Source organism: Eptatretus burgeri, chromosome 8 (genome assembly GCF_056783735.1).
Source record: "Eptatretus burgeri isolate ZD-2024b chromosome 8, Ebu_testis_v1, whole genome shotgun sequence".
In the NCBI taxonomy this organism is placed as follows: domain Eukaryota; kingdom Metazoa; phylum Chordata; class Myxini; order Myxiniformes; family Myxinidae; genus Eptatretus; species Eptatretus burgeri.
Window position 1 is genome coordinate 71,499,501 of NC_140968.1, and position 26,603 is coordinate 71,526,103.

General features: G+C 43.6%; 1 protein-coding gene across 5 annotated transcripts in view; it reads right to left on the reverse strand.

The window, feature by feature from the left end:
- The window catches only part of DPY19L1 (dpy-19 like C-mannosyltransferase 1), a 69,516-nt gene that overhangs the window by 36,975 nt on the left and 5,938 nt on the right, over window positions 1–26,603 (reverse strand). For 4 of the 5 annotated variants that reach the window (XM_085892545.1, XM_085892544.1, XM_085892549.1 and 1 more), the window contains exons 6-14: window positions 24,317–24,437; window positions 21,935–22,028; window positions 13,948–14,005; window positions 13,595–13,686; window positions 13,343–13,442; window positions 10,676–10,753; window positions 10,128–10,214; window positions 6,853–6,912; window positions 2,923–3,003 (exon numbers count right to left, since the gene is read on the reverse strand). In XM_085892545.1, the coding sequence (XP_085748671.1) occupies window positions 2,923–3,003; window positions 6,853–6,912; window positions 10,128–10,214; window positions 10,676–10,753; window positions 13,343–13,442; window positions 13,595–13,686; window positions 13,948–14,005; window positions 21,935–22,028; window positions 24,317–24,437 (771 nt within the window). The remainder of the gene's footprint in view (window positions 1–2,922; window positions 3,004–6,852; window positions 6,913–10,127; window positions 10,215–10,675; window positions 10,754–13,342; window positions 13,443–13,594; window positions 13,687–13,947; window positions 14,006–21,934; window positions 22,029–24,316; window positions 24,438–26,603) is intronic. The other variant, XM_085892547.1, reaches the window with a different exon arrangement.

A 26,603-nucleotide genomic window follows, 5' to 3' on the forward strand; every position in this document is an offset into this window, starting at 1 on the left:
CCCATAACACTGTTGATATTCCTGGAAACAGAGCTCTGTGTGGAACAGCTCTATAAGGAGGTGATTATAACTCTTTGAATGTCCGATCACAAGGCTTTGTTTTCCATGTTCACGCTCAATGGGATCATGAGGTCGTACTCGAGCATGACATCCATATTTTAAATGATTGCGCTTGGTGTGTGTTTCATTGCGTTTTCTGGAACTCGGATGTTGAAATTTTTGCAGATATGCCAATGAATCACTTTACATACTTAATTGTGCTGTTGTGTGTAAAGTTGTTCCGATAATATTTTTTTTGCATCCCCAAACCAGGTGACTAGTACTTTAGGTTTCTGTCTTGCAGAACCTACACTTGTCCGTCTGTCTCACTCCTGCAATCTTTTTAAATCCATTGGTATAACGTCCTTGATCTTGGGCATTTATTATTATTCGTTCTCTGTCCCAATTCGGTCCAATTATTTTTTTCTTATATTTTTCTGCTCTTTTGTCGTTCTCCCAGTTGTTGGTGTGTATTTGTTGATATTTCTTTTTAGTTATACACCCACTCCCTGTGGAAGCAACAGGAATGGTCATGTTATTATCCTTTCTGGGGTATATAGATTACAGTAGATCGAGGCTCACAACCGTTAGTCTGTGGCGGACATGATATGCATAGAATTCCTCAAGGATGTCAGGATTCCTCCAGATTTTTCAGTTTAGTGCTAAACAGCAGTCGTGACTGTTTAAGAAGGTAATCATGTGTTTGGGTTAATAAATATTTTTTACTTCTGGTAGGCTTGCCCCATGAAACAACACGATAAGATACACACACACACACACACACACACACACACACACACACACACACACACACACACACACACACACACACACACACACACACACACACACACACACACACACACACACACACACACACACACAATCATGGCATGTGTCCAAGGAGGAAACACCCCTTGGGGAGGAGGAGGAGATTGGGACCATACTCTGTGCAGAGCATTGGTGCTGCTTAAGCAGTCCCCTTGGCAATTGGGTACAATCCTGGACGGGTCGCCACTCCGACACAGTATACCAGCATGCTGGCACTCATTTTTCCGACCTCAGAAGGATGACAGGTCGAGTTAACTCCACCTGGTATTAATTCAACAGCTGAGCAGGATTTGAACTCAGGACCCGAGGATCCAAAGCCTGCCGCCCTAACCATTAAACCAACAGCAGGCCATAGAAACAACAAATCGAAATAAATATGGGTTTAATGAAAATAAATCAAATACTCATAAGAGAAATAAATCAAAGCGCAATAATGAAAATAAATCAAAGCATGAGGTAATGAAACGTGAGGTAATTTACAGCCAAAAGACGAGGCGCCTCCACACACAATAACAAAAACGGACAAAGGGAAAAGATAAAACAAAATAAAAATCACTCTCCTTATTCTGGAACTTAGCTTCGTCCAAAGATGATCCTTTTGGACCTGGCGTCATCGAAACCGTGTAGTCACTACGTGGGAAACCGCACCCGAAAATGGTGCCAAGCCGCTCTCTGGGTGGGAAACGTACGTGAGGTATTCGTGTGGTGGTAGTCAATGCCAGGGTTCAGGAACCGCCATGCAGCTTCTTTTCACGAGCGAATATGCCAACTGTTCCTCTCTTGCACCAGGTCTGTTCACCACGATCGCCCATTTTCCTGCTCGACCATACGATGAGACGATTTCTGTGGCCCTGTGATAAGACTACGAGGCACGCTCTTCTTCCCACCTCAGAAACATACACACTTTACGACTCAGCCAAACAGTCAATGGCTAGACTTTTGCTCCAGCACAAACAAATTCGCCTCAGCACAAACATTAGAATCATGCATCCTTCTTCAACCTTGTCGAGGGGAAGCCAATGAGCTAGATCCTTTTGCCTCCAATCACGTACCTCACGCAACTCTCCTCTCCCCCAAACCTTCTGGCCTCACGCCCATCCAGCATCCACCCCAAGGGCATAGTTTACTAGTTGTCATTCCTGGAGGTGCGGTTTTTGCCTGCTTGGAATGTTTGGCTCGGTTGTTGTTGTTGCTTTAAGGATGCGATTCCTTTTTATCGCCAGTTTTGTAAGTGCAAAAACATTGGAAAAGCTCACGGGGGCAATCAATCACATACTGGGAGAAATTATCCTTAAACCCTACCTAATTAACACAGCACCACCCCCATGTGCGGTGACACGTAACAACTTAAGCTGACAGTTTCCCTTCTTAAATTACATCGACATGTCTCCTGCTCGTCCACGGACCATGCTACTCTATACAATCCTTCCTTTACTCTGAAGTTCCTCCATCTATCTCACAGACATAACAATATATTATCATTGGTGTTGTTATTCCTTTAGTTATTAGAAATGGCCTTGGAAAAATGCCACGATAAGCTATCTTAACATGGATATACACCTTAAAACAGATTTCACCCAAGGCAGAAAAACCCCCAGGGGAGGAGGCAAATGAACCTCCATAGTGTGACGCTTAATCCTCCTGTCAACTTTGGTTGAGATTGGAAAAGTAAAGACCGAACGTGTCGCGGTCAGAAAACAGACGGACAGACACCAAATTGCATATTTTAGTACGATTTTCATGAGTCCAATTTGCATTCAGGAACACAATTATGGTGAACCACTTTGAAATTGCCACCCTTTCATTTAATGTTGAGAAATACGTTAAAAGGACTATGTGAGAGATTTTGCCAAAGTAACAGCAGGTTAAAAATACCCTGTCTAGAGAGAGTCACTTAAAACACACAAACAAACAGTGCATGCGCAAAGGCCTCGTTAGCATTCATATGTCATTTCAAAAGTCTCCTATTGCTTAAAGTCTCGCACATCTATTATACAAACGACCACTCCATTACAAAGTCAACTCAGTGATTGAAAACAGAATGTCTCTTACATCATCTGTGCCTTGCAGCAGCACTCCAAGGAGGCTCTTAACCAAGAAGGTGCCAGCCAGCCACATTGTCCCCTGCACCAACTGCACAGAAAGCAATGGAATGGGACAAAGAACCAAGCATAGAACAGAAAGCAAAAGTCTACTGCTACAACATCAGAAATGCTGAATGTCTCTGCTATGGCGCATCCTATACAGTCAGGAATCACTTTGAATATCTGGAACAAGAGAACATAAGCAAACAAGGATGAAAGTCCTCATTGAAGACACAGCCCCCAAACACACTTTAAAATGGCATGTATGTGTAAATTTTGAATAGAAAGAAATAAATATGTTGGAGGTGGATCTGCTAAACTGGAAATAAATAAATATGCAATTTAAGGTAGTACGTCAGCAGAGGTGATGGAAAAAGATGGATAAAATAAATAAATTCTTCAAAGTCATGTGTTGGCAGTGGATATGGCAAAGTGTATATAAATTAATAACTATTTCAAGGTGGTATGTTGGTAGTAACAATGGTAAAAAGTAAATAAATATATTATAAAATGTGAACTGTGGTGTCCGTCCGTGTGTTCGGCTATCTCCCATGTCCGGCAGATGCTTCCTGCACTGCGTTTGAAAAGTTCCACACGCAGGAACAGCTCAACATTCAATTCGAGGAGGAGCATTATACCAAATGAGATACTTTTAAAACATATAAACACAACATGGAATCGCAGTTTGTTCAACAGTGCGTTAAGATACGACCTGGGCTAACAGGCTGGCCTCGAGGAATGCACACACACACCTCTAAGCTGGCTAGCCAGGGTTTGAATCTCGGCGCAGGCTCTATGAATTGTCATCTTGGTGTTTCACAGGCAGGGCGATTCAAAGTGTGTGCGGTCCCTCAGATGGACATTAAACTGGGCATCCCTCCCATCTACCGGCATTAGTTGGTGGATGTTAAATATCCCCACGGTGTCCTTAACACAGAATAGGCGAGTTATCAATGGCACCATGAACCAATTACAAATTCCTGCTGGCAATGGCAAACCATTCAGTATAACCCTTGCTCAGGAAGCTGCTTCAGTGGCACCGACATTCTTTGTAAGGATTAATTATCAAAGTTGAACAAACCATGTCAGCGTTGTTATCAGTAGCCGATACTGAAAGTCTTTGATCAAAGGGTGCAGTGCAAGGCGATCTTTTAATTCAAGAAAAACCTCCCTTTAGCATTGTGACCTAAAAAATAAATCTTCAGAGGTCCAAATAAATCTAATATTCGGTGGACTCGATGATATAATTTGTTATGAGTGAGAATTACGCTCTGAGTCGAGGAGGTTGGCGTTTGTAACTCTGGCCAAGTAATGAGTCATATCAGACTTTAAAAATGGTGATGTTGCTTCCTTGCTTGGTGCTCAACAATTAAAAAGGATAGAGCACGGACATAAAGAGAGGGGGAAAGAGGGGAGGGGGAGAGAGAGGGAGAGAAGGAGTGGGGGGTGGGGGCGGGTAGTTTCCTCAACTTTATAATTGAAATTGATAAATTAACTGAAACTTTTCCCATTACGAGTGACGGATACTTTTGCTTGCTTTTCCCATCACTGGTGACGGTTACTTTTCTGAGTAAATACACAATTCAAGGTTTTATTCTTTTTTTTTCATCCGCAGCCTGTGGCTGCATCCTTTTCTGGGGGCATGCCTGTGCTGCTGATGCAATGCCGCAAGTTCTCGCAAGCTGGTACTCATTTTGCCAACCGCAGAAGGATGACAGGCTGAGTCAACTCACCTGGTGTTAATTCAACGTCACGACAGGGGCTTGAACTCAAGACCCTAAGATCTTAAACCAACCATCTTAACCATTGAGTCAGCAGCAGATATAATTCAAGGTGATATTGTTGCGAATTTGGAAGCTTACTGCACACAACAGCCAGGTCCTATAGATCAGCTATATCGGTAAGTATGTGTTTCTAGTTAGGGTCCCATCCTATGTTTAATGGGTGACTAATTGTACGTGCGCTGTGAGTTATTTTATAGTTAGGATTTTTACATTTTAAACTTCAACAACAACAACGCCCACCTTCGCTTCTTCACCATCGGCCTTTCCCACTCGCATAAGTGTCAAGCACAGCCGTGGGCAGAGTCCAATGTGCCAGGTGGGGTTTCTTTGGACATTGGCGTCTTGGATTTCGCTCCAAATACGGGCATGGCGCCCCTCTCAGCCAATCGGAGGGGTGTGAGCACGTCTGCCGCCTCTCGACCAATGGGGAGCCAACGCAACATATTGCTGCTCGACTTCCTGGTCGAGGAGTGGAGACATGAGCACCACCCCTCCCCCGACCAATCTCGGACGGCCGGGAGATTGCCCGACACGCCTGCCCAATGAGGAGGGGAATGACACGAGACAGATCCCTCCCACCTGTCAAGAAAAAGGGATAATTGCGTGGGGGCGACCCGCTGAGAGAGTCTTCCTGCCGTGAATCGCAAAATGCGAGCCGGAGGAGAATCACTTGCCTGCCTGCCTGCCTAGCTGACTTGATTTGCCTGCCTCGTCGCCTGTTTTGCTGGTGGAGAGTGCCAGCGCCCGACGCGACCCTCCGTACCTGGTGCTCGGAGCGGCATCGTGTTACGGGTTCGAGTCCCGCCGGGCCAGATCGTCGACAACCGCACAAAGTGGGAAGGTCCAAGCCAGATTCTTACCTCCAGCTCACCTTCCCTCCGAGCTGGGGGTATCAATAAAGGCTGTGGCCACCATTTCTTTTTGGCGGTGTGTGTCTGTGTGTGGGCCCATCTTTTAAGTAGAAACGTTTAAGTGCCGCGTGTGTAAATTGCATTCCTTTTATTCGGTTAACTCTGCCTTCTTGTGTGCTCCCCTGCCCCATTATAAATAAATATCCCTTTTGTTAAATGTTCCAGCTCGTTTCTGTGTTTCTTTCATTGGCTTGGCACGGTGTGTATAGAGAAAAAGTGAGGCCGTTTGCGCTGTAAATTGTTCATTTGGACCGACAGGCCTTGGTAACCTCCGCTCGGGTTACACACGCTTCAGGCACCGTAACGGCTCGTTCCGCTCGAGGTCCATCGAGGGTGTGAATTCCCCGGAAGCTTTGCCCGTATGGGTAATTAGGTATATTGAAGTTTGGCAATTGACCCTACCCCACGCGGTCAAATTATTGGCTATTCATGGTCCAGTAAGGGACTCGTGCCTTTCGGACTTATCCAAAAGGCATGACTTCAATTCCGGTGTGTTCGGTGGAGCCGACTCTACTGCTCCCTCTAGCGGTCGTGCTCGCCACCGATACCCTGCCCCACAACAATATGTCAGCAGCAGTGATGCCAACTTGTATATAAATAAGTAATTTGATGTTGTATGGTGCTCGTGGAGATGGTAAAATGCATATAAATAAATAATGGTTCCCAAAAGCAGAAGCAATCCTATGTTATTCTCTCCCATAAAAAAAAGTTTTTCATTGCCAACATTTGAAAATAAAATGGTGCATCAAATGATGCTACAAGGAGACAGCTTGATCCATAGCTCTAATCACAGAATCATTTGACATGACTAATGCTCAGATATGATTGCATACATGTGCCAAAGATGAAAAAAATGCGTCCAGTTATTTGAAGAGATGCTCCAGACAACGGACCAACAACACCCAAAATATAAACCCCAGGTGGGCTGACGCCCAGTTGGACACAAATTAAATGTTCCATCTCATAATAGTGTTATATTTATCGTCTAATTCACCGGAGAGCCATGCACATAGTCATAGGAGCAACGTTGTCTTAAATTACGACGGACATCATAATAATCGGGGAGATTAGACCACCTCGCAAGAGAGATGAAACAGAACTGCTATGGAATAATAATTATCTGTTCCTCAAAAGCTACTTATCTTCTCCAACCACACTCCACATCACCAAAATAACATTCTGTCCCAACGAAATTTCACTCACCGAAGTAAGAAAGTCATACACGCAGACACCTCGAAGCAAATCCTTGATGTGAACCACAACCTGAGAGAAAGAGAATAAGAGCAAGGCAATCTGATGTCAAACAACAGCAGTAAGAATGAAGAAGAAGAAAAAATTTGAAGATTCTGCACATCAAGATTTCAGGCCATTTACACCACGGGCGTAGCCAGTTGCCTCGTGGCTCATTTCCTGAAATATGATCTTGCCTGAGCCCTCTGGCCATCCCTGGGGAGTAAACTATCAAAGCTACCCGGCAGTGCTCTGAATACTCTTATCTCCACTCCTATCACAATACCTATTAGCATTGAGCATTGAAATTAGCCAAGAATAGGTTTCTGGTCATCAAAAATGCATTAGCTTCTGGGGGCCACTCAAGGCCCCCAGACCCCTCGCCGTAATGGCTTCGCGATGTTGGCGCTCGCAACGCTGCGCTACGCGCACCGTCACATCGACGAGGTTCACCTCTTTTCACCTCATCCCTTTTGGACCTCTGGCTACGCCCTTGTACACACTGGCAATCAGCAGCAAATAAGCGCTCATGGGTCAATAACAAACATCAGAAATGCATCTCGATTCAAACATGGAGACAGGCAACCACAGCCCATCATTGCTGTGTGTGATACAGGAGTTACAACTTTTAATATACCGGAAGAATGGGGTTGGTGGAGTGGAGGTGGGAAGAGAGGGTTTCAAATTCACTCATATTGTCCGACTGTATATATATATATATATATATATATATATATATATATATATATATATATATATATATATATATATATATATATATATATATATATATATATATATATATATATATATATTGTTACGGCTGTGGAAATTCGCAGAACACCATAGAGGTTCCTTGAATCAGTTATCCCGGTAATTCTGTGTTCAGTTATATTTCCCCACCGCTGTTTAATGGGGTTTATTCGTGTTCACCGGGCTGTGACCCTTTGAGATAGTGTTTTTCTTAATCTATCGTTATTTTGAACCACCATTGCAACAAGCCTGCACGCCAACAACCACCACCATCTTCGCCACTACGCCCGCTTGCGAACGCCATCCTCCACGGACAACGCTACAACCCCCTTTCCGTGAGGAGGGAAGCAAGAAGGATCTCCGATGGCTCGCGGCTTCTCCCGCCTGATTTTCTCGCCTATTTTTCCCCCGTTTGGTGTGGGGGAAGTGCGATCTGAGCCGGGGGTCAAAGGTGAGAAAAGGTGGGGGCCTCTTTTTGGGGGAATAATTCCTTGGACCTGAGCCAAAACCAACTTCCCCGCACAGCGCGCGGGGAGGGGGCAAGAGGGCACGCCCCTTTTCGGGAGGCTTCTCGAAACGCCTCGAAGGGAGGTGGAGCCGAAAATGGGGTGGAGTAAAGGGCAGAGCCCTGCGCTATGAAGGGCGGAGCCCCGCGCTATAAAGGGCAGACCGTACGCGAGGCTCGGGTCGCGCTCTCTGAGAGATCTCCCTGTGGTTCATGACTCTCTTCCCCTGTCTCCCGGTGGTCCATGTCCTGCTGCTTCTTCCGGCTCGTGGTACACTCGCCTGCCTTTGGTGGTCCGGTGCTCGTGCTTCCTGTGGTTCAGCTGTTCCTGTGGTCGGGGTCCGGTGGAGGGCCCGTGCATCGGGGACGCGGACGGAAGGCGCAACTCTGCCGGCTGTGTGGTGTGGACCTGCGCGTCCGGACGAGGAGTGCCAGAGAGAGTTCGCCGGCCACGCGGGAGGCCCAGAAACCAGGCGCGTCCAAGCTAGCTTTCGGGGGAGCGGGACGTCATGACTCGACGACCACTAAGGGGGGGGGGCAGGTAACCTGCACGGTCTCGTGGGCCCATTCAGTCAGCCAAGGCCTACGTTATAAAGTCCCTGGACCCCTTCTACCTCCCTGCCTATGGGGAGGTCTTTCCTTTTGTTTTTGTATGCATGCTGTGGCGCCATGTCCTGTTAAGTAACGACTGTATAAGTGACTGTGCTTGTAAATAATAATTATAGTCGGTTGTATTGCTTTTGCATTCTATTTGTTACATGTATATTGCATGACTGCCCTTGCTTGTGTTGTGCTGTATAGTGAATAAATGTCCTTGTGTGCAATGTACCCCGTTCGTCGTGTCCTATTTCCCTTTTGAAAAGCCATCTTGCATCATTGAATGAGTAGTGGGTTTTGAACGCGCGGTAAAGAGAATCGGATCCGTTGAGGTCGGCGATAACACCGCTCGGTTATCACTGTAGTACGGAACGGACCGCTTAAGCGGTTTGTGTCCCAGGACGACCTGCGGCGTGGTGCAGCCCCTCGGTAGGTTACCCGCGCGGGTACTTAGGTATATCAACATTCGGCGATTCACCCTATTCCGCGCGGGTAGAATGCGGACTGCGCTGTGGTGAAGTTAAACCCCATACCCGTGACTGGTTCCTGGCGGTAGTTCCAGGAGGGTCACGACTGAATTGTCCGTCCGCTGGGTGACGCGGTTGCGATTGGAGTTACGCGGCCGATCGCACGCCGGCGGGCGCGAATTCGTCACAAAATATATATATATATATATATATATATATATATATATATATATATATATATATATATATATATATATATATATATATATATATACACATAGTCATGGCTTTGGGGTAAGGAAAATTAAATGGCAGCAGTATTAAGACCAGAGGGTCATGGTTCAAATCCAGTGAAGGCAGTAGTAAGCAGAAAACCACAAGGATTTGGCTTAAAAGCTCCTCGAAACTGAACGAGCCTAAAAATACTTACCCACATTAATTATATCGGATTGTCTGTAAAACTCCCAAGGTTAAACAGAAATGGTAGCCCATGACAGTGTAATCATCAGCAGGATTATATTCATGAATTGACATGTTGGTTTTAAGTTACACAGCTTTGTGCAAGTTTTTATGGTAAACAGCAATTTAAAGAAAATCAAGCTCACTTTATGAAGTTGCAGAAGTCACCAATAAGCTGGAATGTTTACTTTAAGGTTATGAAAACCGATTTAAACACACACACACACACACACAGACACACGATTCATCGTGATTATACAAACACATGCATGGTTGTAATTGTACATGCACACAAATTGGACTACAAGGTGACTGTTTGATCCACAAGACAGATGCTTCAGGACCAGGGAAGGCCCCATTCAGTCTTAGAGACTCATGAGTGGAGATGACGAGTGGCGGCGGCGGCATGGACACACACATACATTGATTTGTGATCATGCACATATATTACACACAAAACTACTAACCCATATGGACAGAAGTGAAGCAGCATAGAAAGATGTCAGCAGCATCTTATTGCCAAACATCAGGAGGAAGCACAACCCTAAAGAGAGCTAGGCATGGGGAAAATGATGAAAGACAGAGAGAGAGACAGAGAGAGAGACAGAGAGACAGAGAGAGACAGAGAGAGACAGAGACAGAGACAGAGACAGAGAGAGAGAGAGAGAGAGAGAGAGAGAGAGAGAGAGAGAGAGAGAGAGAGAGAGAGAGAGAGAGAGAGAGAGAGAGAGATATTGCTACATCAAAAATAAAAATAAAATATTTCAGCAAGAATTTCAAGTTTGACTTATCCCAACAATGGAAAAATAAACAATTCATTAATCATTCCCTCTGAAGACTGCTTGTCCATTTGTTAATTTGTCCTTGAAGTCATACTGAAGCCAACATGTGATGTGTACACCACAATGCCCATGTGAAAGAGCGTGATGGAGTGGCATTATATGATCTTATGCGTTTGTTTTTGTTCTTAAAATATATTAAAACATCACTTTGTAATTTAAATAAGAGGAAATACCATGTGAACACAAATGAATGTATTCATCTTCTTTGTTGAAATAAAACCCATCATGTGTACAGCAAAAAGGCAAGAAATCTGTGGAAGATGGAGTGGGTGGGGAAAAGAAATAGCAACATTACATAAGATTTTGAATGAACCTGTGATCCCAATTTTAGTCTCCAACCCAGTTATAGGCTTCGAGCAGATCAATATGGTATAAAAAGGATTGTATTATCATTTTGGAATCCCAATTTGGGGTGCAGTATGGTCAACCCTAACAATGTGACATAACAAAGGTAGGCAAGAAAAGAGAGCCCCCAAAAAGTTGTTTTTTCAAATGTTTAACCAAAAAATAATTTTACGTAACCTTTATATAAAATAAAGCTTGCAACAGCTTCCAAAATATCAAGGAAACACACAGGAAAAGGACATGCATCAGAACACACCTGTACCATAATAATCTCACCATTTCACCTCACCTTCCATTTCTGGTGCTCAGCCCAAAGGCAGGTTTGGTGCTGCCAATGTAATCTCATGGCTAGAATTACACTGGGTGGTTTGCTTTTGCTTTCCCAGCAGTAATCGGGGCAGGAATTATGTGCTGTTCAGGGTTCTGGCGATAACTTGTCCCTCCTCACAAAAGACACTGTGGGATATTTAACACCTTCTGACTAATCCTAACAGATGAGACACCCAGTTTAACGTCTACCAAGGCCGTGCATGTTAAGCACCAATCAGTTCATAGTCGGGTCAAGAATCAAACCCATGATGGACAACTCAGAGTGGGTGTGAGCCAACGTGAACAAAATAAACCCCCTATTAGATGTTTAATTGTAATCATGCTTTTTGTTATTAATGAAAAACCAGCAACACCGGTTGCCTCCACTGACTGCCAAACCTGAATACCTGCTGGCTACATCGTGCAAATGCACTTGGTGAATAATATACCTTTCCCATTTTATCGACATATTAGTAGATAGCCCAAGAGTGGAAAAAAAAAAAACAAAGGGGGAGGGGGGGATTCTACGTATGAAACACAATGCAACCAAATGTGCATTTACAACAGTGCACAGCACAGCGCATTGTGGAATCTGCCAGAACCACTTAAGCCCTTGTGTCTGCAACCCTGCAAAAATCAAACAGATAAAGATCATGAATATGTTGTCCCATGTTAATAAATATTGGAAACTAGGGTCGTAAAACAAACTAGAGTGAAGTTTATGGCATGTCATTGCAAATCCCCCACGCTTTGCACCAAAAGCAGTTAAAAGATGGCAAAAAGTTCCATCAGGAATGACCCAACATCAAACTTTGAGTTAAATTTTCCCCCCTTTTGACCCCTGTGACTCTGTCCCCACATCTGGGGTATGAAGCGGAGGTGAAATCCCCCAAAAAACGAAAAAAAAAACCCCCACGATCGTCACGTATTTCATGCATCCCCCCTGTTGATTGCATTAACAGTTTCACTTAAAATGTGCGCGTAATTGCATTCTTCAGAATTTGACCTTTCGACGCCACCGACAGGGTGGGGCTAAAAAAATGACACTTCTCTTGCACTGTCATGCAATGTAGTGATCATAACTACCAAGTTTGGTAAATTTTTGCAACACTGTTTAGGAGGAGATAGTATGACAGACAGGAAAGACAGACAGACAGAGCCGATTACAATATTCCTCCCTCCCCCAGATGTTGTTTTCAAAAAGTATAGGGATAAGAAAGGTGAGAAAAGACAAATACAAGTTCGGAAACTTTTGCAAGAAAAGTGTTACAATGTATTGAAATGTACCATTTAAATTCAAAATATTAATAAACAAGCAAAGTAGAGGATGCATCGTCTCATACTCCTACACTTCACTATTTTCGTATCTCTTATGCTCGATTCAAGATCATGCAGTGGTAATATTTTGTCGATGAGTTGTTGTTTTTTTTGCAATACACTTGTATGCATCTGCTACTGGTCTTGTGAGACAATCTCAGATATATAGCTTTAAATCACAGGTTTGGTAAGTTGGAAGGCCAAACAGCAGCTCTGGGGGGCAAGCAGACTCTCACCAAGAGCTGGTTCGGTCTCTCCAGGACACAAAGCGGGATAAAGGAACACACTTTAGGTATGACAGGCACGTTTCCTTTCCAGGACTGCTGTCGGGATCCCAGTTGTGTGGGCATCTTGTGTAAGACATCACTGCCAGTCATCAAGGACATCGATTTATTCTCTCCGATCGAGAGTCCCACAATGCACATTCCTCACACAATGCTTACACATTAGAGTGGGATAAGTGGTGCAGCCATGCACTCAAGTCCATCGGGAGATGAACACGGGGTGAGAGCAGACAGCACTACTCGCTCCTGACTACTTTTGTTTCTCACCCTTCTGCTAGCGTGCCTGTAAAACACTTAAAACAATGTCTTCCTCAACTCAAAAAAAAAACATTTAACCACTCTTTAACACACCGATCTCTCCCCTTTTTACAGTGACATCATTTCCCCAAACTTGTGCCAATGTTTTTCAAACATCTCATTCCCCATGCAGACCTCTTTCTACATAGCTGCAATTGCTTATAGATTGTAAAGTGTAATACCTTATTTGCCAAATGATCTAGCAAAATATACATTTTAGGAAGGGTTATGAAGTTGCTCTGCTCATTGCAAGAACAAATCACACCATGCACTTTATGACCAGCTCACCTGCACAAGCATTACAAACTGAGAAAACTGCCAGGGAAGCATGAAGAACAAGGTGGCTGAAACGAGCATGATAAGAATCCTCATCTTTGGAGCAGGACATCTGCCAGGTCAAGAGAAGGAGGAGGAGGAAGAGGATGGCAGCGGAGGGGGGAAGGGGGTTGGGGTACAGAAAAAAAAAGACCAAAATTCCACATATCCATAATTGACCAAACAAGTATAACTAACTTCTCATCGCTTCCCTACAGTTCTCACCGGAGCACACAAGTCACCAGCAGCATTTGCAGAATCAAGAAAGGATAGGAGAAACTCTCACGAAGTGGTGGCGTCCACATAACACGAGTGCCCTACAAGAAATGACACATTGCACGGTGCTTAAGTTCAAACCATAACATTAAAATCAGGTTATGATCACAACTAAAAAGTACCAAGACCCTTATTGCATCAAAAAACAAACAAAAAACAAACAAACAAAGAGAGACAGTTTGTAATTAAATGCAATTGTTCTTTGTTTGTTTATCTTTTGGTTGAAATAAACTATTGAAATAGCTGGAGTCACAATATCTGCAGTGTTCCAATCACGAGAGCACCGTAACTGTCAGACCTACCTCTCCATGGTTAAAGAAAAAGCAGGCTACAGTCACAACACCACCAAGCTGGCTTCCACTAAAGACAAAAAACCAAACAGAATGAGAAACTGAAATCGGTATACTCCATTGCTTCACTCAAACATTAAAAAAAAAAAAAAATCAGAAATCGGTGTCAAAACTTTACCTATTGGGTGCAAGTTCAAAAGCAGAGGAACCAAGGAGTCTCACTCTAATGGACAGTTTTGCTCAGTGGACTGGGCATTGTACCGATAAATCGTATTGCTCAGACCCTCCTCCACAAAAAAACAAGTAAAAAAAAGACATAAAATGTTATAGCCCCTGTTGTTTCAGTAAATTTGCTGTATTGAGTTAAAGGGCTAGCCCATATTTATGTACTACTAAAATGGGTGCCAGTCTACCAGTCGGCCATCTTTGATTAGATTGCTAAATAAAGTGAGGGGTACGTGTATGCCATCATGGACTGTACTTGTGCCAAGTTTGAATAAAATCAGACCGTGCATGTCTGAGAAATGGTTGAGGACACATTGAAGTAACAAAATGGCCACCAGTCAGCCATCTTGGATCTGATCTCAAAAAAACAAAAATGACGGTGCTCATGTAAGCCATCATTCATTAGCTTTGTGTCAAATTTGAACAAGATCGGTAAATACACGTCCGAGAAATGGTTGAGGAAGTGTTCGACACCGGAGTTTCGTTACAACTAAAATGGCCACCAGTTGGCCAACTTAGGTCTGATGTTGGAAAAAAAAATGACATGCATATGTATACAATTATGTGTTGGCTTTGTGCCATGTACGAATAAAATCGGTCTATACATGTCAGAGATATGGTTGCGGACACATGAAAATCGAGACCAAAAATACTGTTGCGAATTCGAGCCCGCCGGTGTGCGGACGGCCACGTAACTCAAATCGCGGCACGTCGCCCACTGGACGGACAATTCTGTCGTGACCCTCTCGGACCAACGCCGGGAGATAGTCACGGGTGGGCCGTTCGACCTCACCACGATCGTGCCAATCGGCCACCCGCGTAGGATAGGGTTGTTCGCCAAACTCGACCTACCCAAGTACCCACGCGGATGGCAAACCGGGCGATCGTACCTCACCGCAGGTCGACTCCGGACACGAGCCGCTTGGGCGGACCGTTCCGCACTATCGGAATAACCGAGCGGTGTTTAGATTATTTACCGGGCATTTTGCACCCACTACGAACCCTTTACGTGAAGCAAGATGGAGATTCAATTCGAGAAAAGCCGAAGTGAAACGGGAAAACAGTTCGACAAGCAAGCATTTTATTCACACGCACACACAGACAAGCACGTAAGGCAAGTATCTACAGCCATACACAATCAAAATGCACATAAAGCAATTAAAACAAAAGAAACTATGCAGAGCTACAACCGAATACGCGTACACAACGCAACACTTAAACAGTTCTACTTTACGAGACACGGCGCCACAAGATCCATACAAAAACCCCGAAAAGAAAATGGTGACTTCCCTTTGGCTGGTGAGTCCCTCTCCCACGACCGTCAGCGTGGTCGCGCCCGGCCCCGACCTCTCTCGCGGCCGGCGAACCTTCTCCGGCACTCCCCGTCCAGACGCACAGGTCCACCTCGTAACGGGCGCTGCCGCGTCTCCCGTCCGTGTCTTCGTGACAGGGCCGCTCGCCAAGGCGCGGGCACAGGACTTTTTCCTGAAGACCAACTCTCCACAAAAACCAACCGAACCACCAGCCAAGACGAAGAGGAAGAAAAAGCCCTGGCGTGCCCGCCCGTGTCCATCTTTTATCGCCCGGGGCTCCACCCTTCGCCCCGCCCCGGTCGGGAGCCGGGGGAGTCAGTTTTTGGCTCGGAGCCAGAGAATTATTCCCCCAAAAAGAGGCCCCACCTTTCCATGACCTCTGACCTTTGACCTGCATCGTTCTTCCTCCACTCCAAAGCGCGGGGAAGTCAGACGGGAAAAACAGGTTGAAAAAGCCCACCGAGCAGCCTTGCTGGTTTTTGTTTGTTCCTCTGCGGAGATCATAACCGCATGGAGCCTGTTGAATAGCGAGTGGCGAAGATGTGGTAGCGTAGATGGTGGAGGTGGCGTGGTTGCAGTGTGGTTGGCGTTGTGATGGGGTTGGCGTGGTTGTTGAAATGTGTGTTTGAAATAAAAGATAGAAAAAGAAAAACGCCTAACTCAAAGGATCGCAGCCCGAATGGATCACATAAATTCCTTCTATACAATGGGTTTGGGCTAACTACACATGCACCAATCAAGATATCTCACCTACGGGTCCTGGATGGTGGTTTGCGAATTTCCACAGCCGTAACAATACATTAGCCCCCGTTTCGGACCAAGTCCAACAGGGGCTAAAAATTAAAGGGAAAGAGCCACTCCAAGCATTCAGTGCGTGTAAGCATAATCTGCAACTATTGGATTGCCTGCAAAACCACCCATCCCCCACCCCTCCCGGTAAAAAATTACCCCCCATGTGGGGGTGATGGTCATCTCTATAATGTTTTTTACTGTCATAATCGATGAACTGTTGCCAGATATCTCCTAAAATAACAGACGAGATAGGTTTTGAAAATGGCAACTTTCACAACTTTCGTGACCTTGAGCCTGACCTCGAATCCAGGAAAAAATATGTCGTTAGGTATCACTCATCGACCTCTACCCACACCAAATTTCATCAAGATCGGAAGCAAAATTTTTCTTTGTACCGGGAGGTGTTTTTGACCATCTTCCAGGTTACGTGGCGGCCAAACGGGACGGAAATTCAAAAATCTGTCCGGATAGATACAAGATAATATTTTTTACGATCATAAATAATCAATAAACAGTTGCCGAATATGTTGTAGAATGGCAGACGAGATAGGTTTTGAAAATGGCGATTTTCATAACTTACGTGACCTCGTGACCTTGGCCCTGACCCCGGACAAAAGTTATATCGTGTGCAACACTCATCGACCTCTACCCATATACTAAGTTTCATCAAGATCAGAAAGAAAAAATGTTGATGGATGGATAATTGGTCCAGCTTTATTAGGTCATCTCGGTAGAGATGCCCTAAAAAGTAATGCTGTACTATGCATACAATTTGCGAAGTGTCTATTTAACTTGTATGATTAAACTGTTGGGCAGAATGAGCTGAAAGCTGGTGGTTGTATGTGGGGGGGGGGGGGTTACACAAGAATGTTTTAGGGTTTTTTTTTTTTTAAACCCAAATAACAGGAAAGACAATGCAGTCCAAAGACATCAGGTTTGTGGAGGTCACAAATTATGTCAATTAATGTTTACTGTATAGGGCCACCTGGTGGAGGCCTGCATTATAAGCCATCTCTACTGTTGTGGATATGGTTATTCAGGGTTAATAAAATGTTTAAATAAGAATAATAATAACAATAATAATAAAAACAAGATTACAAACCATTTTGTCTTTATTTCATGTTCTTAGCTTTGGTTTCACTGTTAAATTTGCTTTATAAGTGTTCACCATAGTTTAGGCAGGAAACAAACTATCCGGGCCTCAAACGTCATCGGCTTGGCAGGGTCAGGGGTCATGCGGGGCTCAGCCCACCCTCTGGATGGGCCGTTACCCAACAATGAGCGAGCGGGGAGGGATAATGTGCTTCAAGGCTTGAGGTGGGGGCTGGACATTATAAAAGTTAGGAGATGCCCAGGAGATACCAGGGATCAACACCAGAAGGGTGTGGATGAGTGGGTATAGCTGTCGGGCGAAGTTCTGTCTCCTTCCGATTGGCCATGCCTCGCTTGCTGGTGCCATGCCTTCCCTAGAAGTGCAGTGTCTCCTCCACCCTCCTTGCAATCAAGTATCACAAAGGGGTTGGGCCTAGCATATCCTGCTTTCTTTGGTGTGCCCGCCACCCTCTGTCTGAGGCACCAACACATAAGTTATTTAAGGACTAGTTCATCACATGGTCTGTTCTTGAGCACGTATTGGGAAAGACGAATTATTGATTAATCATTGTGATTACTGTTCTGTACATGCGTGCTTCTGTCTCTCACACACACGCACACACACACACACACACACACACACACACACACACACACACACACACACACACACACACACACACACACACACACACACACACACACACACACACACACACACACACACACACACACACACACACACACACACACACTTTGTCGAATCAACTTGGTATTGCTTCATCACAGCGGTTTGGTCTGGTGGATAGGGTGGTGGAATCTTTGAGATAAAAATTAACCACGGTCTTGAACCGCTAAAGGTTCGGCATCATGCAGACATTGGTTGCTCGGCCAAACAATAAGATCTGTCCCGTGTTTGCCTCGGCAAGTCACTCGCCCAGCACACAGATTTCAATCGGCACAGTCACACAACACTGGGCCTGGGACCTGACTGGAGATCTCTGCTACATGACACTGGGCGTCGTGGTCGCTACACAACCAGCAGATTTGAGCTGGCCAACTGGCTTGAACCATTACAATACTATACAGATAAATATATATTATGTTTTTTGTATGTATGTATACACTTTCAAAACTTTTTTTTTTAAACAAAACTATGAAACCAAATTTTGCATGTTGCCCAAGGGTACCCCAAGTACAATTTCTGTCTGGGTAGCATATCTCGGGGAGGGCAAAGACCCAAATTCTCTTGATGTAAATGTGTATAATGTAGTGCCTCCTGCTGGTAGCCAGTATTACCAATAATCTTCTTCTTCCATAAAGAAAGTTGAAACAACTTAACAACATGTATAACGGTGATGTTGAAATGTGAGCGAGGATAATTCAAAATTTTCAAAATGTTTCACTTCACCCATTTTAAGCAGAGGTTCAAATCAAAACATCGAACACCGAGCTTCGCAGATAAGTGGAAGCGATTTTTGTTCATGCCATATATAAGCAGCAAGGATGGTTGACAGAGGTGATGTTAGTTGATTTGCACGACTGAGATGGAAGATGACCTCGGGAAAACGATAAAGTGAATAGAGCAGAAAAACAGAATGTTTAAGTACAACATGCTGACTTTTGATTAAACTTAAATTAAATAAAGCCGAATCTATAGGTCTATCACTACGCCATCACAGACAGGTCTCTGTTTTCAACCACCGCCTTTCTGGTCTTGCACCCTCTGCTCTTTCCATGCTTTGCCGCCCCCCCCCCCACTTCATTCATTCTCCTTTTCTCCCACCTGTGGAACAAACTTCCACATTCTTCCCTCAAGGTCTCCAGGACAGCTGTTCACCACAATCTCAGATCGGCCCCAATCCATAACCATGATCTTTTCTACCCTCGATAACTCCTCCCCCCCCATCCCCAACCCTTCTTCCTTCCAAATTTCCAGTTGTCCCTCCTGAGAGTTTCCTTCTGTATCAATCTTGTCCACCCTATGCATCCTCTCCTGCCCCCCAGTGTTTGTCCAAGTCTGCCTCTATCATGGCCTTCAACTCTGCTGTTGGTCCCCCCCCCCCATCTCAACTAATCCTTTTGTCCTGATCCGTTCAGTGTAATAATTCTAGCTCTTCCACAATCCTCCACTATGTGTACAAAAAAAAAAATCCGTCAGCAAAGGAACAGGTAAAAATACACCCGTGCGGGAGTGACGGTCATCTCTGCGAGAAACAAGCACGAGTTCCTGTTACTAGGGTGTCGTGTTCTCGGGTCAGGAGGGATTTTTGGCCAACTTTGAAGTCACGTGACGTGTAAACGAAAGTGAATATCGAAAATCCGGCCGGACCAAATCTAGATATTGTCCCATAGATTTATATGCCACAATCAAATTCAAGATAACTTAAAAAATGTAGGAGGAGATAGATTTTGAAAACCGTCATTTTGCAACTACATGAAGCAGTTTTCGCAAAATTCAAAGTCACGTGACGTGTACGTATTCGAAGATATCGGTATTCTTTCGAATGGACATGAAAGACAAGGTCAGCTGCTATGCAATGACACCATTCACTAACTTTTACCATGCCCAGTAGAGAATATATAGCCTCCTGAAGGTAGGGCAGTTTTTGCAAACTTTGAAGTCACGTGACGCGAAAACGAAAGCGAAATTCGAAAATCCGTCCTGACCAAATTTAGATATTGTCCCTTACATTCATATGCCACAATCAAATTCAAGATCGCTTGAGAAATGTAGGAGATAGATTTTGGAAATCGTCATTTTCGCATTTTTTGCCAACTTTGAAGTTACGTGACACGAAAACGAAAGCGAATATCGAAAATCCGGCCCGACCAAATTTAGATATTGTCCCATTGATTCATATGCTACAATCAAATTCAAGATCGCTTGAGAAATGGCGGAGGAGATAAAATTTGAAAATAGCCATTTTCGCAACTTCAAAGGCCTCGTGACCTTGACCTTGAAAGTCATACCATCGTGTACGTCTCATCGACCTCTATCAGGATCACGAATGACCAGATCTCCCGCTTCAACTTCATTGTGGACGGACGGACGGATCGAAGGACATCGACACCCACATTATTAGATCATGCTCGAAGAGATGACCTAAAAAGAAGTGGAAGAGCAAACATCAGATGTTTCTAATTCGAGTTACAGTCTGCAAAAAGATTCTCAAAGGGCATATGACCTTTGACCTGTTGAAGCCAAACATTGAATCAGTTCATCTTCCTAATTCAGACCATACTTGTTCCAAGTTTGGTTGAAATCACTTTACTGGTTCACAGGTTATCGCAGTAACAAAGATCTTCCATTAAAAGGTCCCATCTTATGAACCCAAAATCTAATCAGTTAATAATTTTGGCAACTTTGATTGAAATCTCTTCAGTGGTTCACAAGTTATTATGGTGATAAAAATTAAAATTAAAATAATAATAATAAAAAATACCATGACAGAGACAAAGGACAGACAACCCAAAACATAATCCCCTTGGCCTTTGGCTGTGCTGACATAAAATACATTTCACTGTTCATTATTTTGGGTTCAAATTCGTTCATGAAATTGGGATTGTCTATTAAATGAGCTATTTGTTATATAACAAGATCTATAAATAGTGTTCTTTCTAAAGGGAAAGAGGTCCGTGGAGGACCTCACAAGGTATGCCATAAAGGAGCACGTATTCAAGGTTGGGGCTGATTTAGCTCGCTCTCCATTCCATTACACCTCTTGGACCACATACTCTCTCTCATTTTGACCAACATATGCTGCTGCACCCCCCCCCCCCATTGGGTACTAGCTTGTCTGATACATATGGACCTTGTCCTGGGGCAAAAATTCCCCTCATTAACAAGAGCATAATACAACTGGAACAATGAGCAAAAACACATCTTACAAAATTATATTCAATGCCCTAGTTGTTGGATCTCAAGATTGAATTTCTGTAATGTTAGAAAAAAAATCATACCGCCGTGCTGCTTGGATGGTACTGCTGGGAACTAGCGGCTTCATACAAAGAAAGTCATGGCAATTCACTCAGTTACATTTTTCTTACAACGATGTAAAGTGAAAATAGAATGATATTCAGATATTTTCGGTCCATCTCTGAAAGATGATGAAACTTACTTAAAAAGTTTATTTTAGCGATCACCATATGAAGAAGGACCAAATTGTGGACAGAAGTTTCACTTGGACTGACCGTTAACAATAAGCAAGTTTTCCAGATCATCAAGCACCATTTAATCCAAAGTGCATTCAATGTTACTTCCTTGACTACAGGATGCATCTCCACGATGTAAAAATCCAGGGAAAAAGGCCAGTGAGGCGGGGGAGGTGTAAAATAAATAATAAATCACAATTGTGCATCAGCTTTCAAAGCTGATGCACAAATATTCTCCTTTTAATGTCATTAGAAAAGCTTGATGTCTTTACCAGTGATGCTAGTCAAGTCATAGCAGCAAGCCAGGTTAATTTGATGCTAGTTAAACAGTGCTGACAACCTCATAATACTGTATTGATTTATTCAAAAGATTTAACACTGCTGCATATTATCCCATAGTCAATTGAGGAAAGGCCACACACCTCAGGTAGGCTCCATACAAGTAGAAAACAGCCATCATCACCCCATTCAGCACAAATACCATGTTGACATAGAAATATGCCAGGTCACCCATCCCTGCAGAATAAACAAATGTAGAAAATTAGTAACTTGACAAGGTTTACAAAGTGCATGCAAACAAATCCATTAAATGTAAATCCCTTGTAAATGGATAACATAATTCAGTGCATTTCAATTGGCATGACAGACACAAGTTGTCAGAGTCGAAGAGTGGTTGGTTGCTCGTGTCTGGGTGCATGAAAGGGCACACACAGGCCAAACAATTGCTCAAGTGCGGACAGCTTTTGCAGAACGCATTGGAAAACCTTCTCCACCAAAGCTCCTCTACCGTGGCCACCACGTAGTCAAGATCTAATGACTCTAGACAACCCTTTGTTGGGCTTCATTAAGGAGAAAGTGTGGATAATCCGGTATAGGACGATTGAAGAATTGTGCGCTGCAGTCGTGGCCTCTTTTGTGCAAGTTGGTAGCATTACACGCACATGCCAAAATAAATTTTAAAATGCAGTCATCTACAGGCACTCGCACCGCATCTGAAAAGCGGCGAGACAGAAGGAGTCCTCAGTACAACGATAATCTAGGCAAGTGAACAATGCTGAATGACATGCAACTGCTCATCAGAGATGTCAGAAGAATCCAGCCGCTGTGGCTCTACAAGAACAGTCATCCGCTCAGCTACCTCTGAGATTAACTGCCCCCAATTACCATCCATCCAGGGACTAAGACTGCGACACCACTTATATTGGAAGGATTACAGAAGTCTGCACTCATTGCAGAGCCAAGACTTGGCAAAAACAAGTGCCTTCATTGTGTTGTTCTTAAGGAAAAGTAAAATTGCAGCCACACTTGAAGTCACCAATACTGCTGAAAGGTTTGCTGGATGGAGATTCTAAGGATTCAAAACACTTCATTTTAAATTTGTGAAACTAAAATTCCTGCTTCCAGATGACTTCATCTGGTGATAACCAAATTAGAGAACAGACCTACATGCCATCATTCAAAATGCAAGGCCAGGTATACCGCCTTGCAGGATCATTACATCACGACAGCCCATTCCAAATTTGCTTCATGTCAAACCTTCAAGAACAAGCAAAGCAACAAACTGCAAATTTCACCAACCTGACAAAAAACCTCATTTCTCAATTACAACAATTGCTGTTCGAAAATAATGCCTACATCAAAAGCTTCAGGTCAGCTCTAGACAAGATAAGAACACCTGAATATGAATTATAATTCATGCTGACAAGACTCCTTCTGGACTGCAAAACCAATTCAATTATACAAACAACTAATGAGGTTGCCATCTTCATGGTAGGTCAGGAAGGGGGCACAAGGGGCATGGTTGTAGAACAAGGTAACTCGACTCAAACGAATCAGTGATACCAATATGGCATACGATGAACTCCAATAACCATGGATGTTCAAGTACCGGGAGGATGGCTACCACAATGTACACACTGTCCAGTCAATACTAGGTAAAAAGGTGTCTGCTATGTAGCTTTATACATACAAAATGATACACAGACAACATGGCTACAATGTAATTTTATGGTCCAAATACCTTCACCATCAGTTTTTTGTGGACATGTATGCCAAGATTGAAGCAGAGGGACTGCTCTTTTTTCGATACAACCAAAAGAAACTTTGATCAGAGGAATACGTTGATTTGCGAGACTCCTTTCAGGAATGACGGCAACACCAGCAACACAGGACAATTGGTCATCTTGCCTTGCAACTGCACAGGGGGCCCTCGAGACGTGCATGAACGAACACAATATGCTATGTGAGGACATGTGGATGTCTTGATCGCTTCATCACATTCACCTGTAACCCAAACTGGGATGACATTGCACAAAAACTTCTGCCACAACAGAGACCACAAAAGATCGCCATGACTTTATTACATGTGTATTCCACCTCAAACTGCAAAAGCTGATGATGCTCATAAATAAACATCAGGTCTTCGGCAAAGTGCATTGCCACATATACACGGTAAAAGGGAGGCTTACCTCATACACACATCCTCCTTGGGCTCTTCCACAAAACACAGCTACATCAAATCAACAAGTTAGCATCGACAGAACTACCAAATCCAAATGAAGACCCTGAACTTTTTAAAGTCATTTAAAAAAAGAGCACATGATAAGAGGTGGAGCATTTTGTCAGAACCATGGAGAATGGAGGAAAGCATATAGAGGGGAGGAGGCATATGATTCGTGCATGAGGACATTGGATTCAAACTTGTGCCTTCCAAATTTGTCGACAATTAGGGAGGGGTTAGTATAAAAACAATAAAAAAAAACGTAAAACTTGACTTTCCCCAAAAGGTACAGGTCCACTCTTACCTTCACAGCTCTCCACGGAATCAAGACCTTCACCTCTTTTGACAGTCCAGCACTGTGTAGTTGATAGATCAAATGCATCATTAACGGCGGTATACACACGATACCATGCAGAAAGGAGCACCTGCAATTGAGAAGACGCATAAGTAAGTACGACTAAGAATCTACATAAAAAAGAACCTCACAGTTAAAACAAAGGAATTATGCACAAGTGCAGAAAATGCTTTTTAGCTGTTGGGGGTTGGGTGGGGCATGAAGGGGGTGGGGGTGGGGAGGAGAGAGAACGAGAACAAAAATCTTCAGGTAAGTTAAAAAAAAAAATTTCTTCCTGATCATTGTATCGATTTTAACAAGCCTCATTGAATGGAGGATAATCACGTTTCATAGAAATTTTCCAACGCATCAATAAAATCCAGAGTTTGCACGAGAGAATTAAAAAACAAACAGATGTCCACATCATTGACATTCATTCATGAGATTGTGGCAGCGTGCTAAATCCTTCCGTTGGAAAGAAAAATGTCACCATATTTATCCAGAACACTTTTCATGCAACAGATTCACACTCCAAAACATTAGATACCATCAATCCATCCGAGGGACGACACACATCGATGCCTCGCGAAACACCAGGGTGACAGTTTATAGCTCGGTCATGATTCAAACTCAGGATAGACAATGCAGAGGTGAGCGTGCATACCTCTCTGCCATCCTGCCTCTTTCCTTGTTGAATTGCAAGCCTAGGAGGGCATTAAACAATTTTATATTGAGATTAACACCTGCTATTCTCAACATAAAATTATTTACCTTATTTGCTCCAATGAAGGGTTAATGCCCGAAATGTCAGCTACTCCTTGATTTCCATGGTAATTGGCATCCCTCAATCAACATTGCGTCATTGGTTTTGTTTTTCATCTGTCTTATTGAAAATGGAGATCAGTTATGACATACATTCTCTGCAAGTAAAAAGACAGAACAGGCTAAAGTCAGTTTGTTTCTTCCGAGTTGTCCATATGTCTTAACACGGTATTGCATTGGGGCAGCACATACACCATTAATTGTACAGTACCAGGGCAATTCCTAAAATATATATCTTCTTCTTCTTCTTTCGGCTGCTCCCGTTAGGGGTCGCCACAGCGGATCATCCATTATGATCCGCATCGTGATTTGGCACATGTTTTACGCCGGATGCCCTTCCTGACGCAACCCTGGTCGCCTCTTACGACACAGGGATATGGTACACCTATTTTAACCGGGGTATACACCGGCCCAGTATACTGGTACTCATTTCGCCGACCTCGGAAGGATGACAGGCTGAGTCAACCCCCTGGTGTATTAATTCAGTGGCTCAACGGGGCTTGAACTCAGGACCTCTTGGATCCCAAGCCGCTGCCCTAACCACTGCGCCAACACCAGGCTTTCCTAAAATATATATATATATATATATATATATATATATATATATATATATATATATATATATATATATATATATATATATATAAATAATTTAAAGGATTGCTGTATAAAATTATGCTAATCTCACATCTCATATTCAACTTCATTTAAAAATTGTAAACCTCAAAACAATGGTTATCACAACACACACACCTCCTGTGTGTGTGTGTGTGTGTGTGTGTGTGTGTGTGTGTGTGTGTGTGTATATATATACACACACACACACACACACACACACACACACACACACACACACACTCACACACAGACACACACACACACACACACACACACACACACACACACACACACACACACACACACACACGAGTTCTGTGTGGAGAATGAGCTCATAATTGCAAACACATGATTGAAATAACCCAAACATCGACTGGACACAGGACTGAGCTAATCGGACAAGTGTAGATGCTCCAAAGTCGAACCAGAAAGCATGAGTCACCTCCTATGGGGATGTAAAAAAAATGTCAGAACAGCTGTACACACAAAGGCACAACTGATGATCCCATCCAGTGTGAACATAAAAAAAACAAAGCACTTTGACCAGACATAGTACTCAGGTTCAAAAAGAAAAATAAGGTATTGTTAATTGAGGTTTCAGCGATTTTGGTCTAAATAACGGAGAAATCAAGAAAATGACCAAATATCAAGACCTCAAGAATGAAGTGAAAAGATCCTGGAAGCTGAAGAGCGCCAAAATTGTACAAGTGAAAATTGGAGCAACGGGCGGGAATGATAGAGAAGAACCTCACAAAGATCCTACGACAAACTATCCCTGGGAACATTACTACTAATTAACTACAGTTGGAGGCTGTCT